General features: G+C 54.3%; 1 protein-coding gene across 1 annotated transcript in view; it reads left to right on the top strand.

Moving 5' to 3' along the window:
- The window catches only part of SNRNP200 (small nuclear ribonucleoprotein U5 subunit 200), a 66,137-nt gene that overhangs the window by 15,215 nt on the left and 35,576 nt on the right, over window positions 1–15,346 (top strand). The window contains exons 12-20 of the mRNA XM_082298355.1: window positions 780–917; window positions 3,070–3,225; window positions 4,602–4,772; window positions 5,814–6,007; window positions 7,191–7,314; window positions 8,435–8,584; window positions 10,659–10,769; window positions 12,703–12,834; window positions 13,838–14,026. Coding sequence (XP_082154481.1) covers window positions 780–917; window positions 3,070–3,225; window positions 4,602–4,772; window positions 5,814–6,007; window positions 7,191–7,314; window positions 8,435–8,584; window positions 10,659–10,769; window positions 12,703–12,834; window positions 13,838–14,026 — 1,365 coding nt within the window. The remainder of the gene's footprint in view (window positions 1–779; window positions 918–3,069; window positions 3,226–4,601; window positions 4,773–5,813; window positions 6,008–7,190; window positions 7,315–8,434; window positions 8,585–10,658; window positions 10,770–12,702; window positions 12,835–13,837; window positions 14,027–15,346) is intronic.

Genomic DNA, 15,346 nt, shown 5'->3' with positions numbered 1-15,346 from the left:
TTGTCCTTTTAGGATGAGGCAATTCATGGATTAAACCCGCCTGGATTAATTCCACGTCTCTTCCCACCCCGAGCACCGGGATCAGTTTGGGTTGGGTTGTGTGGGTTTGGGTTGTCCATGGAAGGAGAACGAGTTTTCCCTCTTTTCCAGCCCCGATTAACGAGGAATTGTCCTTCTGGGATGAGGGAATTTGTGTGTGCATCCACTTCTCCTGATCACTTGGATCTTTCCCCAACCCGCTCCTCAATCCCGGGGCTTTTCCCACCTCCTTCCCAGTCTCTGATTCCCCACATTTGGAAACAAAGCCTAAATTCCTTCTTAAATCTGTTCTTTTCTCCCTTCTTTTCCTCCCTTCTTTTCCCCCCTTCTTTTCCCCCTTCTTTTCCCCCCTTCTTTTCCCCCTTCTTCTTTTCCCCCTTCTTCTTTTCCCCCTTCTTCTTTTCCCCCTTCTTCTTTTCCCCCTTCTTCTTTTCCCCCTTCTTCTTTTCCCCCTTCTTCTTTTCCCCCTTCTTCTTTTCCCCCTTCTTCTTTTCCCCCTTCTTCTTTTCCCCCTTCTTCTTTTCCCCCCTTCTTTCCCAGCAATTGGTTTCGGTGCAAAAGCTGCTCAAACACACCCCGGTCAGGTTTGAGAGGTTCAAAATCCTCAGCAGGATCCCGATCTCCACAATTGCTCCACCATCCCCGGCCTTTTCCCATCTGCATCCTGATACCCCACATTTGGAAACAAAGCCTGAATTCCTGCTTTTCCCTTCTTTCCCCTTCATTTTTCTCCTTCCCAGCAATTGGTTTCGGTGGAAAAGCTGCCCAAATACGCCCAGGCCGGGTTTGAGGGGTTCAAAACCCTCAACAGAATCCAGAGCAAGCTGTTCCGGGCGGCGCTGGAGTCGGATGAGAACCTGCTGCTGTGTGCTCCCACGGTGAGATTCCCGGGATTTCGGGGCGCCTTTGGGCTTTGGCGCTGGCCGGGCACCCGCAGAAGTGGCTGGCTCGCCCTCCCCTGGCACAGCTGGGCAGAGGAGAGAGGAAAAACCATTAACAAAGGGTCTGGGAGGTGAGATAAGGACGGGCAGGAAACGCTCCTGGGGCAGGACGGGCTCGGCTCGGAGGAGCACGAAGAGAAGTGAAAGAAGCCCTTAAAAGCACCTTTTTCACCCCAATTCCTGCCTCCTGCCCGCTGAGAGCACGGGGGAAAGGCAGGGGGGCTTTGGTCAGATCCATCCCTGTGGATCTCCATGGCTGGGGTGGATCTCTGCATCCCCCGTGGATCCCCAGGGCTGCGGGTGGATCTCTGCATCCCCCGTGGATCCCCAGGGCTGCGGGTGGATCTCTGCATCCCCTGTGGATCCCCAGGGCTGCGGGTGGATCTCTGCATCCCCTGTGGATCTCCGTGGGCTGCGGGTGGATCTCTGCATCCCCCGGGGATCCCCACGGGCTGCGGGTGGATCTCTGCATCCCCCGGGGATCCCCAGGGGCTGCGGGTGGATCTCTGTGTCCCCCGTGGATCCCCAGGGCTGCAGAGGGGACCCCATGGCCCCCAGGCCGTGCAAAGCCGAGCTGGGGTGCCCAGTGCGATGGGGTGCCTGGTTTTGGGGTACCTGGTGCACTGGGGTGCCCTCTCCATTGTGGTGCCCAGTTTTGGGGTGCGGCTGTGGGGTGCCCTCCATTGCGGTGCCCGGTTTTGGGGTACCTGGTGCACTGGGGTGCCCTCTCCATTGCAGTGCCCGGTTTTGGGGTACCTGGTGCACTGGGGTGCCCTCTCCATTGCGGTGCCTGGTTATGGGGTGCGGCTGTGCGGTGCCCGCTCCTTTGCGGTGCCCGGTTTTGGGGTGCAGCTGTGGGGTGCCCTCTCCATTGCGGTGCCCGGTTTTGGGGAGCGGCTGTGGGGTGCCCAGTTTTGGGGTGGTGCTGTGCGGTGCCCTCTCCATTGCAGTGCCCGGTTTTGGGGTGCTGCTGTGTGGTGCCCTCTCCATTGCAGTGCCCGGTTTTGGGGTACCTGGTGCCCTGTGGTGCCCTCTCCATTGCGGTGCCCGGTTTTGGGGTACCTGGTGCACTGGGGTGCCCTCTCCATTGCGGTGCCCGGTTTTGGGGTGCAGCTGTGCGGTGCCCTCTCCATTGCGGTGCCCGGTTTTGGGGTGCGGCTGTGGGGTGCCCTCTCCATTGCGGTGCCCGGTTTTGGGGTGCAGCTGTGCGGTGCCCTCTCCATTGCGGTGCCCGGTTTTGGGGTGCGGCTGTGGGGTGCCCTCTCCTTTGCGGTGCCCGGTTTTGGGGTGCAGCTGTGTGGTGCCCTCTCCATTGCAGTGCCCGGTTTTGGGGTGCGGCTGTGGGGTGCCCTCTCCATTGCAGTGCCCGGTTTTGGGGTACCTGGTGCACTGCGGTGCCCTCTCCATTGCGGTGCCCAGTTTTGGGGTGCGGCTGTGTGGTGCCCTCTCCATTGCAGTGCCCGGTTTTGGGGTGCGGCTGTGGGGTGCCCTCTCCATTGCGGTGCCCGGTTTTGGGGTACCTGGTGCACTGGAGTGCCCTCTCCTTTGCAGTGCCCGGTTTTGGGGTGCGGCTGTGGGGTGCCCGCTCCATTGCGGTGCCCGGTTTTGGGGTGCGGCTGTGGGGTGCCCGGTTTTGGGGTGCTGCTGTGTGGTGCCCTCTCCATTGCAGTGCCCGGTTTTGGGGTGCTGCTGTGCGGTGCCCTCTCCATTGCGGTGCCCGGTTTTGGGGTGCGGCTGTGGGGTGCCCTCTCCATTGCGGTGCCCGGTTTTGGGGTGCGGCTGTGGGGTGCCCTCTCCATTGCGGTGCCCAGTTTTGGGGTACCTGGTGCATTGGGGTGCCCTCTCCATTGCGGTGCCTGGTTTTGGGGTACCTGGTGCACTGCGGTGCCCTCTCCATTGCAGTGCCCGGTTTTGGGGTGCGGCTGTGGGGTGCCCGGTTTTGGGGTGGTGCTGTGCGGTGCCCTCTCCATTGCGGTGCCCGGTTTTGGGGTGCGGCTGTGGGGTGCCCGGTTTTGGGGTGCTGCCGTGCGGTGCCCTCTCCCCGGGGCAGGCCGGGCGCCGTGGTGAGCGGCGCGGGCGTTGCTTGCAGGGCGCGGGGAAGACGAACGTGGCGCTGATGTGCATGCTGCGCGAGATCGGCAAGCACATCAACATGGACGGCACCATCAACGTGGACGACTTCAAGATCATCTACATCGCCCCCATGAGGTCCCTGGTGCAGGAGATGGTTGGGAGCTTCGGGAAGGTGAGACGGGCTGGGTTCGGATCCCAGAGGAGGTTTGGGGTCGGATCCCAGGGAGGTTTGGGGTCGGATCCCAGGGAGGTTTGGGGTCGGATCCTAGGGAAGGTTTGGGATCGGATCCCAGGGGAGGTTTGGGATTGGATCCCAGGGAGGTTTGGGGTCGGATCCCAGGGGAGGTTTGGGGTCGGATCCCAGGGGAGGTTTGGGGTCGGATCCTAGGGGAGGTTTGGGATCAGATCCCAGGGGAGGTTTGGGATTGGATCCCAGGGAGGTTTGGGGTCGGATCCCAGGGGAGGTTTGGGGTCGGATCCCAGGGGAGGTTTGGGGTCGGATCCCAGGGGAGGTTTGGGATCAGATCCCAGGGGAGGTTTGGGATTGGATCCCAGGGAGGTTTGGGGTCGGATCCCAGAGGAAGTTTGGGGTTGGATCCTAGGGGAGGTTTGGGGTTGGATCCCAGGGGAGGTTTGGGATCAGATCCCAGGGGAGGTTTGGGATCGGATCCCAGGGGAGGTTTGGGATCGGATCCCAGGGGAGGTTTGGGATCAGATCCCAGGGAGGTTTGGGATGAGTGGGATTGGATCCCAGGGGAGGTTTGGCATGAGTGGGATCAAATCCTAGCGAGGTTTGGAACTGGATCCCAGGGAGGTTTGGGATCGGATCCCAGGGGGGTTTGGGATCGGATCCCAGGGAGGTTTGGGATGAGTGGAATTGGATCCCAGGGGAGGTTTGGGATTGGATCCCAGGGGAGGTTTGGGGATGAGTGGGATCAGATCCCAGGGAGGTTTGGGCTCATGGAGGGGTTGGGGTTGGGAATGGAGGTGGGGAAGGGGTTGGAGAACAAGGAGAAGAGTCTGGAGATCTCCTGAAGGGCTCAGCCTGGAGAAAAGGGGGATCAGGGGTGGGTTCTGGGAATGGAGAGTGTCCAGGGATGGGTTATGGGGTTGGAGAGTGTCCAGGGATGGGTTATGGGGTTGGAGATCATCCAGGGATGGGTTATGGGGTTGGAGATCATCCAGGGGTGGGTTATGGGGTTGGAGATTGTCCAGGGATGGGTTATGGGGTTGGAGATCATCCAGGGATGGGTTATGGGGTTGGAGATCATCCAAGGGTGGGTTATGGGGTTGGAGAGCGTCCAGGGGTTGGAGAACTCCTGAGGGAGCTGGGAAAGGGGCACAGCCTGGAGCAAAGGAGGCTCAGGGGGGCCCTTGTGGCTCTGCACAAGTCCCTGACAGGAGGGGGCAGCCGGGGGTGGGAGGGGATTTGGGATCTTCGCCCAGGGAACAAACACCAGGACGAGAGGGCACGGCCTCGAGGCGCACGCGGGGAGGTTTGAGCGGGATTTTGGGACTCCCTGTGCTCATCCCGCCCGTTCTCCCCAGCGTTTGGCCACCTACGGGATCACGGTGGCCGAGCTGACCGGGGACCACCAGCTGTGCAAGGAGGAGATCAGCGCCACGCAGATCATCGTGTGCACGCCCGAGAAGTGGGACATCATCACCCGCAAGGGCGGCGAGCGCACCTACACCCAGCTGGTGCGACTGGTCATACTGGTGAGCACCCGGGGCTCTTCTCCAGGTGGAGCTGGGGTTTGGGCTGCAGAAATTCGGGTTTGGAGAGGTTTTCGTTGAGAAATCAACCCAAAAATGGGGTTTGATGGGATTTTGGGAAGGAATGAGGGTGGGGAGGGGGTGGGATGGAATTCCCAGAGGAGCTGTGGCTGCTCCTGGATCCCTGGAAGTGCCCAGGACAGGGCTTGGAGCCACCTGGGACAGTGGGAGATACCCCTGAGGGTGGCTCTGGAGGGGATTTAAGGTCCCTTCCCAAGCTAAACCAGTCCAGGGTTCCATGTTTAGATGGGATTTGGGGAAGAAATTCCTCCCTGTGAGGCTGGGGAGGGATTGGGATAAGGGCTGGAGGGACAGGACCCAGGGAACGGCTTCCCAGTGGGAAAGGGGAGATTGAAATGGGATCTTGGGAAGGAATGAGGGTGGGGAGGGGCTGGGCTGGAATTCCCAGAGCAGCTGTGGCTGCCCCTGGATCCCTGGAAGTGCCCAAGGCCAGGTTGGAGCCCCCTGGGATAGGGGAGGTGTAGGGGGTGGGAATGGGATGGGATTTAAGGTCTCTCCCAACCCAAAGCATTCCAGGACTCCATGTTTCGATGGGATTTTGGGAAGGAATCCTGACTTTTGAGGGCGGGGAGGGGCTGGGCTGGAATTCCCAGAGGAGCAGCTGTGGCTGCCCCTGGATCCCTGGCAGTGCCCAAGGCTGGGTTGGAGCCCCCTGGGACAGTGGGAAGTGTGGGACCCATGGTGGGACCAGATGAGCTTTGAGGTCCCTCCCAACCCAAACCATTCCAGGATTCCGTGTTTAGATGGGATTTTGGGGAAGGAATCCTGACTTTTGAGGGCAGGGAGAGGCTGGGCTGGAATTGCCAGAGGAGCAGCTGGCATCGCTGGACGTGCCCAAGGCCAGGCTGGACGTGCCCGGGCGTGGTTCCCGTGGTGGGGCCGGATGAACGTTGAGGTCCCAGCGGCTCCACGATCCCGCGGATCGGCCTCAGGGATCGCTCCGTGTCCGTTCCCTTTTCCCAGGACGAGATCCACCTCCTCCACGACGACCGCGGGCCCGTGCTGGAGTCGCTGGTGGCCAGGGCCATCCGCAACATCGAGATGACGCAGGAGGACGTGCGGCTGGTGGGGCTCAGCGCCACGCTGCCCAACTACGAGGACGTGGCCACGTTCCTCAGGGTGGACCCGGCCAAGGGCTTGTTCTACTTCGACAACAGGTACTAGGAAAAACGGGAGAAGCTTTTCCAGCTGGATTTCCATCCATCCTTCCGTCCATCCAGCCATCCCTGGATCCATCCAGTCCTCTCTGGATCCATCCAGCCCTCTCTGGATCCATCCAGCCACCCCTGGATCCATCCATCCCTCCCTAGATCCATCCAGCCACCCCTGGATCCATCCAGCCACCCCTGGATCCATCCATCCCTCTCTTGGATCCATCCATCCCTCCCTGGATCCATCCATCCCTCCCTGGATCCATCCAGCCACCCCTGGATCCATCCAGCCATCCCTGGATCCATACATCCATGGATCCATCCATCCATCCCTGGATCCATACATCCATGGATCCATCCATCCACCCCTGGATCCATCCACCCCTGGATCCAGCCCTCCCTGGATCCATCCATCCATCCATCCATCCCATCCCTGTGTCCATCCCATCCCTCCGTCCCTCCATCCCCCTGTCCATCCCCCTGTCCATCCCCCTGTCCATCCCCCTGTCCATCCCCCTGTCCATCCCCCTGTCCATCCCCCTGTCCATCCCCCTGTCCATCCTGTGTCCTTTATTGATCTTTGGGGTCGGGTTTTGAGCGTTTGGGTTTTCCATGGAATCCCAGGGGACGGAACGTGCGGCTTTTCCCTCTTTTCCAGCCCTGGGTGGTTGGGAATTGTCCTTTTGGGATCAGGGAATTTCTGGGTCCGCACCTGGAGAAATCCCGGATCCTTTCCCGTCCTCAGCACCGCGTTGGCCTTTGGGGGTTTGGGTTTTTCTTGGAATTGGCGACCACAACACAAAAAGAATTTTCCCTCTTTTCCAGCCCTGATTAACGAATTATTTTGGGATCTCAGATTCCCAAAAAACAAAAAAAAACAAACAAAAAAAAAACCTTGGACAAGCCAGGGAAACCCTGCTGGAAAAAAGCCCCAAACCAGGCTGCTGCTCCTTCCCAAAATTCCCTTTTTCCTCCCTGAATACCCCCGGAAATTCCACAAATCCCAGCAAAGCCCGGAACCACCAGAACTCCCGGAAAACCGCAGAGGAATTCCAACTGCTCCCAAAAAAAAAAAAACCCCCAGGATGTGACTTTCCAGCTTGCTTTTGTGGTTTTTTTTTTTTTCCTGGAGATTTCTCCGCTCTTTCCTCATTCCATTTTTTTTCCCGGATCTTTTGCCCTCTCCCAGTTTCCGGCCCGTGCCCCTGGAGCAGACCTACGTGGGAATCACGGAGAAAAAAGCCATCAAGCGCTTCCAGATCATGAATGAGATCGTCTACGAGAAAATCATGGAGCACGCCGGCAAGAACCAGGTGGGAGGCGGCATTCCCGACCTTCCTTTTCCCTTAATCCTGGAAAAAATCTGGGATTTTCCCTCTTTTTTCAACCCCCCATTTTGAGCACCGGATGCTCCAGAGAAATTCTCGGCAGGGTTTGGGTTGTTCGTGGATGGAAAATGAGTTTTCCCTTTTTTTTTCCCCCTGTTTTTTTTTTTTTCCTGATGAATTGGGAATTCTCCTTTTGGGATGAGGGGATTTTTGTGTCTGCGCTGGGATTAATCCCAGATCTTTTCCCTCAGTTTTCCCTCTTTTCCAGCCCCGATTCATTGGGAATTCTCCTTTAGGATGAGGGAATTCCTGGGTTAATCCCAGATCTTTTCCCTCAGGTTTCCCTCTTTTCCAGCCCCGATTCATTGGGAATTCTCCCTTTAGGATGAGGGAATTCCTGGGTTAATTCCACCTGGATTAATCCCAGATCTTTTCCCACCCTGCCCACCAGGAGCAGGTTCATTCCTTGTTTTCCATGGAATCTCAGAGGACGAAAAATTACTTTTCCCTCTTTTCCAGCCCCGATTCATTGGGAATTCTCCTTTAGGATGAGGGAATTCCCAGATTAATTCCACCTGGATTAATCCCAGATCTTTTCCCTCAGGTTTCCCTCTTTTCCAGCTCTGATTCATTGGGAATTCTCCTTTAGGATGAGGGATTTCCTGGGTCAATCCCAGATCTTTTCTCTCAGGTTTTCCTCTTTTCCAGCCCTGATTCATTGGGAATTCTCCTTTAGGATGAGGGAATTCCTGGGTTAATTCCACCTGGATTAATCCCAGATCTTTTCCCACCCTGCCCACCAGGAGCAGGTTCATTCCTTGTTTTCCATGGAATCTCAGAGGACGAAAAATTACTTTTCCCTCTTTTCCAGCCCTGATTCATTGGGAATTCTCCTTTAAGATGAGGCAATTCCTGGATTAATCCCAGATCTTTTCCAACACTTTTCCCTCTTCTCCATCCCCGATTCATTGGGAATTCTCCTTTAGGATGACGGAACTCCCATGTTTATCCACACCTGCCTATCCCCCGGGCCCAGCCGACCTCGGCATTCCCCCAGAGCCGCAATTCCGGGCTCATCCCGGTTTTCCCCGCTCCCATCCCGCAGGTGCTGGTGTTCGTGCACTCCCGGAAGGAGACCGGGAAGACGGCGCGGGCTATCCGGGACATGTGCCTGGAGAAGGACACGCTGGGGCTCTTCCTGCGCGAGGGCTCGGCCTCCACCGAGGTGCTGCGGACCGAGGCCGAGCAGTGCAAGGTGAGGGGAAACGGGGAGATCCTGCGGGGATCCGTCTGCAGCCCTGGGTCTGGGGAAGGTGGAGTTATGTGGGGAAAAACAGGGAAAATTGGGAAAATCCTGCGGGGATCTGTGTGCAGGCCTGGGTCTGGGCAAGGTGGAGTTATGTGGGGAAATTGGGGAAAATCCTGTGGGGGTTTGTGCAGGCCTGGGTCCAGGAAAAGTGGAGTTATGTGGGGAAATTGGGAAAATCCTGTGGGGATTTGTGCAGGCCTGGGTCTGGGGAATGTGGAGTTATGTGGGGAAAAACAGGGAAAATCCTGTGGGGATTTGTGCAGGCCTGGGTCTGGGGAAGGTGGAGTTATGTGGGGAAATTGGGAAAATCCTGTGGGGATTTGTGCAGGCCTGGGTCCAGGAAAAGTGGAGTTATGTGGGGAAATTGGGGAAAAATTGGGGAAATTCCTGTGGGGATTTGTGCAGGCCTGGGTCCGGGGAACGTGGAGTTATGTGGGGAAATGGGGGAAAATTGGGAAAATCCTGCGGGGGTCTGTGTGCAGGCCTGGGTCTGGGGAACGTGGAGTTATGTGGGGAAAAACAGGGAAAATCCTGTGGGGATTTGTGCAGCCCTGGGTCTGGGAAAGGTGGAGTTATGTGGGGAAATTGGGAAAATCCTGTGGGGATTTGTGCAGGCCTGGGTCCAGGAAAAGTGGAGTTATGTGGGGAAATTGGGGAAAAATTGGGGAAATTCCTGTGGGGATTTGTGCAGGCCTGGGTCTGGGGAAGGTGGAGTTATGTGGGGAAAAACAGGGAAATTCCTTCAGGGAATTTGTGTGCAGCCCTTGGTTCAGGGAAAAGGTGGAGTTATGTGAGGGAATTTGGGGAAAATTGGGAAAATTCCTGTGGGGATTCATGTGCAGGCCTTGGTCTGGGAAAGGTGGAGTTATGTGGGGAAATTCGGGGAAATTTGGGTAAAATTGGGGAAAAATTGGGAAAATTCCTTCAGGGAATTTGTGTGCAGGCCTTGGTCCGGGAAAAGTGGAGTTATGTGGGGAAAAATTGGGGAAAATTGGGGGAAATTTGGGGAAAATTGGGGAAAAATTGGGGAATAACAGGGAAAATTCCTCCAGGGAATTTGTGTGCAGCCCTTGGTTCAGGGAAAAGGTGGAGTTATGTGGGGGAATTTGGGGAAATTGGGGAAAATCCTGCGGGGATTCGTGTGCAGGCCTGGGTCTGGGAAAGGTGGAGTTATGTGGGGAAAATTGGGGAAAAATTGGGAAAAATTTGGGAAAAATTGGCAAAATTTGGGTAAAATTTGGGAAAAATTTGGAAAAAAAATTGCGAAAAATTGGGAAAAATTTGGGAAAAAATCGGGAAAAAATTGGGAAAAATTGGAAAAAAAATTGGGAAAAAATGGAAAAAATTGGGGAAAATTTGGGAAGAAATTGGGAAAAAAAAGGGAAAATTTTGGAAAAAATTGAAAAAATTGGGAAAAATTTAAGAAACATTGGCAAAAATTGGGAAAAAATTGGGAAGAATTTGGGAAAAAATTGGGAAAAAATTGGGAAAAAATTGGGAAAAATTTAAGAAAAATTGGCAAAGTTTGGGTAAAATTTGGGAAAAATTTGGAAAAAAATTGCGAAGAATCGGGAAAAATTTGGGAAAAAATCGGGAAAAAATTGGGAAAAATTGGAAAAAAATTGGGGAAAAAATGGAAAAAATTGGGGAAAATTTGGGAAGAAATTGGGGAAAAAAATGGGAACATTTTGGAAAAAATTGAAAAAATTGGGAAAAATTGGGAAAAATTTAAGAAACATTGGCAAAAATTGGGGAAAAAATTGGGGAAAAAATTGGAAAAAAATTGGGAAAAATTTAAGAAAAATTGGCAAAATTTGGGAAAAATTTGGGAAAAATTTGGGAAAAATTGGGAAAAAATTGGGAAAAAATTGGGAAAAAATCGGGAAAAAAATGGAAAAAAAATTGGGGAAAAATTGGGGACTAACTGGGGACTAATTGGGGACTAATTGGGGACTAATTGGGGACTAATTGGCTTTTCCCCCGGGCTCTGCCGCTTCCCCCCTCCCCGCGTGCCCCGCAGAACCTGGAGCTGAAGGACCTGCTGCCCTACGGCTTCGCCATCCACCACGCCGGCATGACGCGCGTCGACCGCACGCTGGTGGAGGATCTCTTCGCCGACAAGCACATCCAGGTGCGAGCGAATTCCAGAGGGAATTCCCGCCTTTGGATCCTCCCAGAATCCCAGAATCCCAGCCCTGCTTCTCCGGGTAGAACCCGCCCCGGGCTCATCCCGCTCTGCCGCGGAGGCGGCGGGGATTTTCCCGCAGGGTGGGGAGAAAATGGGAGCTGCAAGCGGATTTTCTGGGAATGTCGGAGGGCTGGGAGTGGCTGGGAAAGGGAAGGGGGGAAAGGGAGGTGGGCACCGGGAAAAGCGGCTTTTTTGGGATCTTTGGGATGAGGGAAAGCGGCTTTTTTGGGATCTTTGGGATGAGGAAAAGCGGCTTTTTTTGGGATATTGGATATCAGGAAAAGTGGCTTTTTTTGGGATACTGGATATCAGGAAAAGTGGCTTTTTTTAGGAATTGGATATCAGGAAAAGTGGCTTTTTTTAGGAATGGGATATCAGGAAAAGCGGCTTTTTTTGGGATCTTTGGGATGAGGAAAAACAGCTTTCCTTGGAAATTTGGAACCAGGGAAAACGGCTTTTTTTGGGAATTTGGCACCAGGAAAAGCAGCTTTTTTGGGATACCAGATATCAGGAAAAGTGGCTTTTTTTGGGAATTGGATATCAGGAAAAGTGGCTTTTTTTTGGGAAATTTGGAACCAGGAAAAGCGGCTTTTTTTGGGATATTTGGGATGAGGAAAAACAGCTTTCCTTGGAAATTTGGAACCAGGGAAAACGGCTTTTTTTGGGAATTTGGCACCAGGAAAAGCAGCTTTTTTGGGATACCAGATATCAGGAAAAGTGGCTTTTTTTGGGAATTGGGAACCAGAAAAAACAGCTTTTTTTGGGATACTGGAGATCAAGAAAAGCAACTTTTTTTGGGATCTTTGGGATGAGGAAAAGTGGCTTTTTTTGGGAAATTTGAAACCAGGAAAAGCGGCTTTTCTGGGAAATTTGGGATAAGGAAAAGTAGCTTTTTTTGGGATATTTGCAACCTGAGAGTTTCCTGAGCTTGTCTGGAAATGGGAGCTGGAAAAGGGGAATTGGGCACCAGGAAAAGCAGCTTTTTTTGGGATATTTGGAATGAGGAAAAGCAGCTTTTTTTGGGAATTGGGCACCAGGAAAAGCAGCTTTTTTTGGGAAATTTCCCAATAAACAGAAGGCAAAGGATTTTCCCAGGAAATTCCAGCCTGGATCCCGCTGTTCTCCGGCCCTTCCCGTGCCCAGCCATGGGGACGTTCCCACTCCTCGCCCTTCGTCCCTTCTCCAAAGCATTTCCAGCCATTTCCTTCCTTGGGAAGAGCTTTTTGGGTGGATTTGAGGGATTCGGGATGGATTTGGGGGTTCCTGGATGGATTTTGGAGGATCCTGGCTGGATTTTGGGGGTTCCTGGCTGGATTTTGGAGGTTCCTGGTTGGATTTTGGAGGTTCCTGGATGGATGTTGGGGGTTCCTGGCTGGATTTGGGAGGTTCCTGGCTGGATTTTGGAGGATCCTGGATGGATTTTGGAGGTTCCTGGGTGGATTTGGGGGATCCTGGATGGATTTTGGGGGTTCCTGGCTGGATTTCGGGGTTCCTGGTTGGATTTTGGGGTTCCTGGTTGGATTTTGGAGGTTTTTGGCTGGATTTTGGAGGATCCTGGATGGATTTTGGAGGTTCTTGGATGGATTTTGGAGCTTCCTGGCTGGGATTTGGAGCTTCCTGGCTGGGATTTGGAGCTTCCTGGCTGGGATTTGGAGCTTCCTGGCTGGGATTTGGAGCTTCCTGGCTGGATTTTGGAGCTTCCTGGCTGGATTTTGGAGGTTCCTGGCTGGATTTTGGAGTTCCTGGGTGGGATTTAGAGACTCCTGGTTGGATTTTGGAGGTTCCTGGCTGCGATTTGGAGCTTCCTGGCTGGATTTGGAGCTTCCTGGCTGGATTTGGAGCTTCCTGGCTGGATCTGATCCCTGTTTTCCTGCAGGTCCTGGTGTCCACGGCCACGCTGGCCTGGGGTGTGAACCTGCCGGCCCACACGGTCATCATCAAGGGCACTCAGGTGTACAGCCCGGAGAAGGGGCGCTGGACGGAGCTGGGAGCGCTGGACATCCTCCAGGTGGGCGCTGGCACGCGCTGGCAGCCGGGGCACGATTTGCCCGTCCTCAAATCCCACCTAAAATCCCATTTTTGGGCTTCCTTCGTGCTCATGGCTCTTCCCGGTGCTGTGGGATTGGAGGGAAGCGGGGAAAATTCCTCTGGAATTCCATGCCCAGACCCATCCCAGATAATTCCTCCAGAATTCCATGCCCAGACTCTTCTGGGATAATCCCTCAAGGTTTCTATGCCCAGACCCGTCCCAGATAATTCCTCCAGAATTCCATGCTCAGACCCGTCCCAGATAATCCTTCAGGAATTCCATGCCCAGACCCATCCCAGATAATTCCTCAGGAATTCCATGCCCAGACCCATCCCAGATAATTCCTCAAGAATTCCATGCCCAGACCCATCCCAGATAATTCCTCCAGAATTCCATGCTCAGAACCATCCCAGATAATCCCTCCGGAATTCCATGCCCAGACCCGTCCCAGATAATTCCTCCAGAATTCCATGCCCAGACTCTTCTGGGATAATCCCTCAAGGTTTCTATGCCCAGACCCGTCCCAGATAATCCTTCAGGAATTCCATGCCCAGACCCATCCCAGATAATCCCTCAGGAATTCCATGCCCAGACCCATCCCAGATAATCCTTCAGGAATTCCATGCCCAGACCCATCCCAGATAATTCCTCAAGAATTCCATGCCCAGACTCTTCTGGGATAATCCCTCAAGATTTCCATTCTCAGACCCATCCCAGATAATTCCTCCAGAATTCCTTACCCAAACTCTCTTGAGATAATTCCTTAAGAATCCTCTTGAGATAATCCTTCAAGAATTCCATGCTCAGATTCCCTTAGGATAATTCCTCAAGAATTCCATGCCCAGACACATCCCAGATAATTCCTCTGGAATTCCATACCCACCCCATCCCAACCAATCCCTCCAGAATTCCATACCCACCCCCATCCCAGCCAATCCCTCCGGAATTCCCGGCCCTGCTGACGCTCTCCTCCGGCTGGCAGATGCTGGGCCGTGCCGGGAGGCCGCAGTACGACACGAAGGGCGAGGGAATTCTCATCACGTCCCACGGGGAGCTCCAGTACTACCTGTCCCTGCTCAACCAGCAGCTGCCCATCGAGAGCCAGATGGTGGCCAAGCTGCCGGACATGCTCAACGCCGAGGCCGTGCTGGGCAACGTCCAGAACGCCAAGGTGGCCGCGAATTCCCGCGTTCCGGAGGGATTTGTGCCCCTGGATCCATCCCTGGTGGAGTTGGGATGGGGTTTGTAGGGATTTGTGCCCCTGGATCCATCCCTGGTGGAGTTGGGATGGGATTTTAGGGATTTGTGCCCATGGATCCATCCCTGGTGGAGTTGGGATGGGATTTTAGGGATTTGTGCCCCTGGATCCATCCCTGGTGGAGTTGGGATGGGATTTTAGGGATTTGTGCCCCTGGATCCATCCCTGGTGGAGTTGGGATGGGATTTTAGGGATTTGTGCCCCTGGATCCATCCCTGAGGGAGTTGGGATGGGGTTTGTAGGGATTTGTGCCCATGGATCCATCCCTGAGGGAGTTGGGATGGGGTTTGTAGGGATTTGTGCCCATGGATCCATCCCTGAGGGAGCTGGGATGGGATTTTAGGGATTTGTGCCCCTGGATCCATCCCTGGTGGAGTTGGGATGGGGTTTTAGGGATTTGTGCCCCTGGATCCATCCCTGGTGGAGTTGGGATGGGATTTTAGGGATTTGTGCCCCTGGATCCATCCCTGAGGGAGTTGGGATGGGATTTTAGGGATCTGTGCCTATGGATCCATCCCTGAGGGAGTTGGGATGGGATTTTAGGGATCTGTGCCTATGGATCCATCCCTGAGGGAGTTGGGATGGGATTTTAGGGATTTGTGCCTATGGATCCATCCCTGAGGGAGTTGGGATGGGATTTTAGGGATTTGTGCCCATGGATCCATCCCTGGTGGAGTTGGGATGGGATTTTAGGGATTTGTGCCCCTGGATCCATCCCTGGTGGAGTTGGGATGGGATTTTAGGGATTTGTGCCCCTGGATCCATCCCTGGTGGAGTTGGGATGGGATTTTAGGGATTTGTGCCTATGGATCCATCCCTGGTGGAGTTGGGATGGGATTTTAGGGATTTGTGCCTATGGATCCATCCCTGAGGGAGTTGGGATGGGGTTTGTAGGGATTTGCTGGCAGGGATTGGGTGGTCGGGATGTTCTTGGAAAAGTTTTTGGTGTGGGAATAGAAATTCAGAGAATTCCAGGCAAAATCAGGGATTTCTTGGAGGGTGGGGGTGTTTGGGGGTTAATTCCAGAATGTTTTCCTGGTGTTGGAGAGGAGCTGGTGTTTGGAAAGGGGAGGTGAGGGAAGGGATGAGGGACCAGGAAAAGCAGCTTTCCTGGGAAATTTGGGGACCTGGAAAAGCAGTTTTCCTGGGAAATTTGGGGATCAGGAAAAGCCATTTTCCAGAGGAATTTGGTGCCAGGAAAAGCAGCTTTGCTGGGAATCCCAGCTGGATTTT

This window comes from Coloeus monedula (assembly GCF_965178545.1).
Source record: "Coloeus monedula genome assembly, chromosome: 28".
NCBI lineage: Eukaryota > Metazoa > Chordata > Aves > Passeriformes > Corvidae > Coloeus > Coloeus monedula.
Note: the sequence above shows the minus strand (reverse complement) of the source record. Positions and strands in the feature narration are given on the sequence as shown.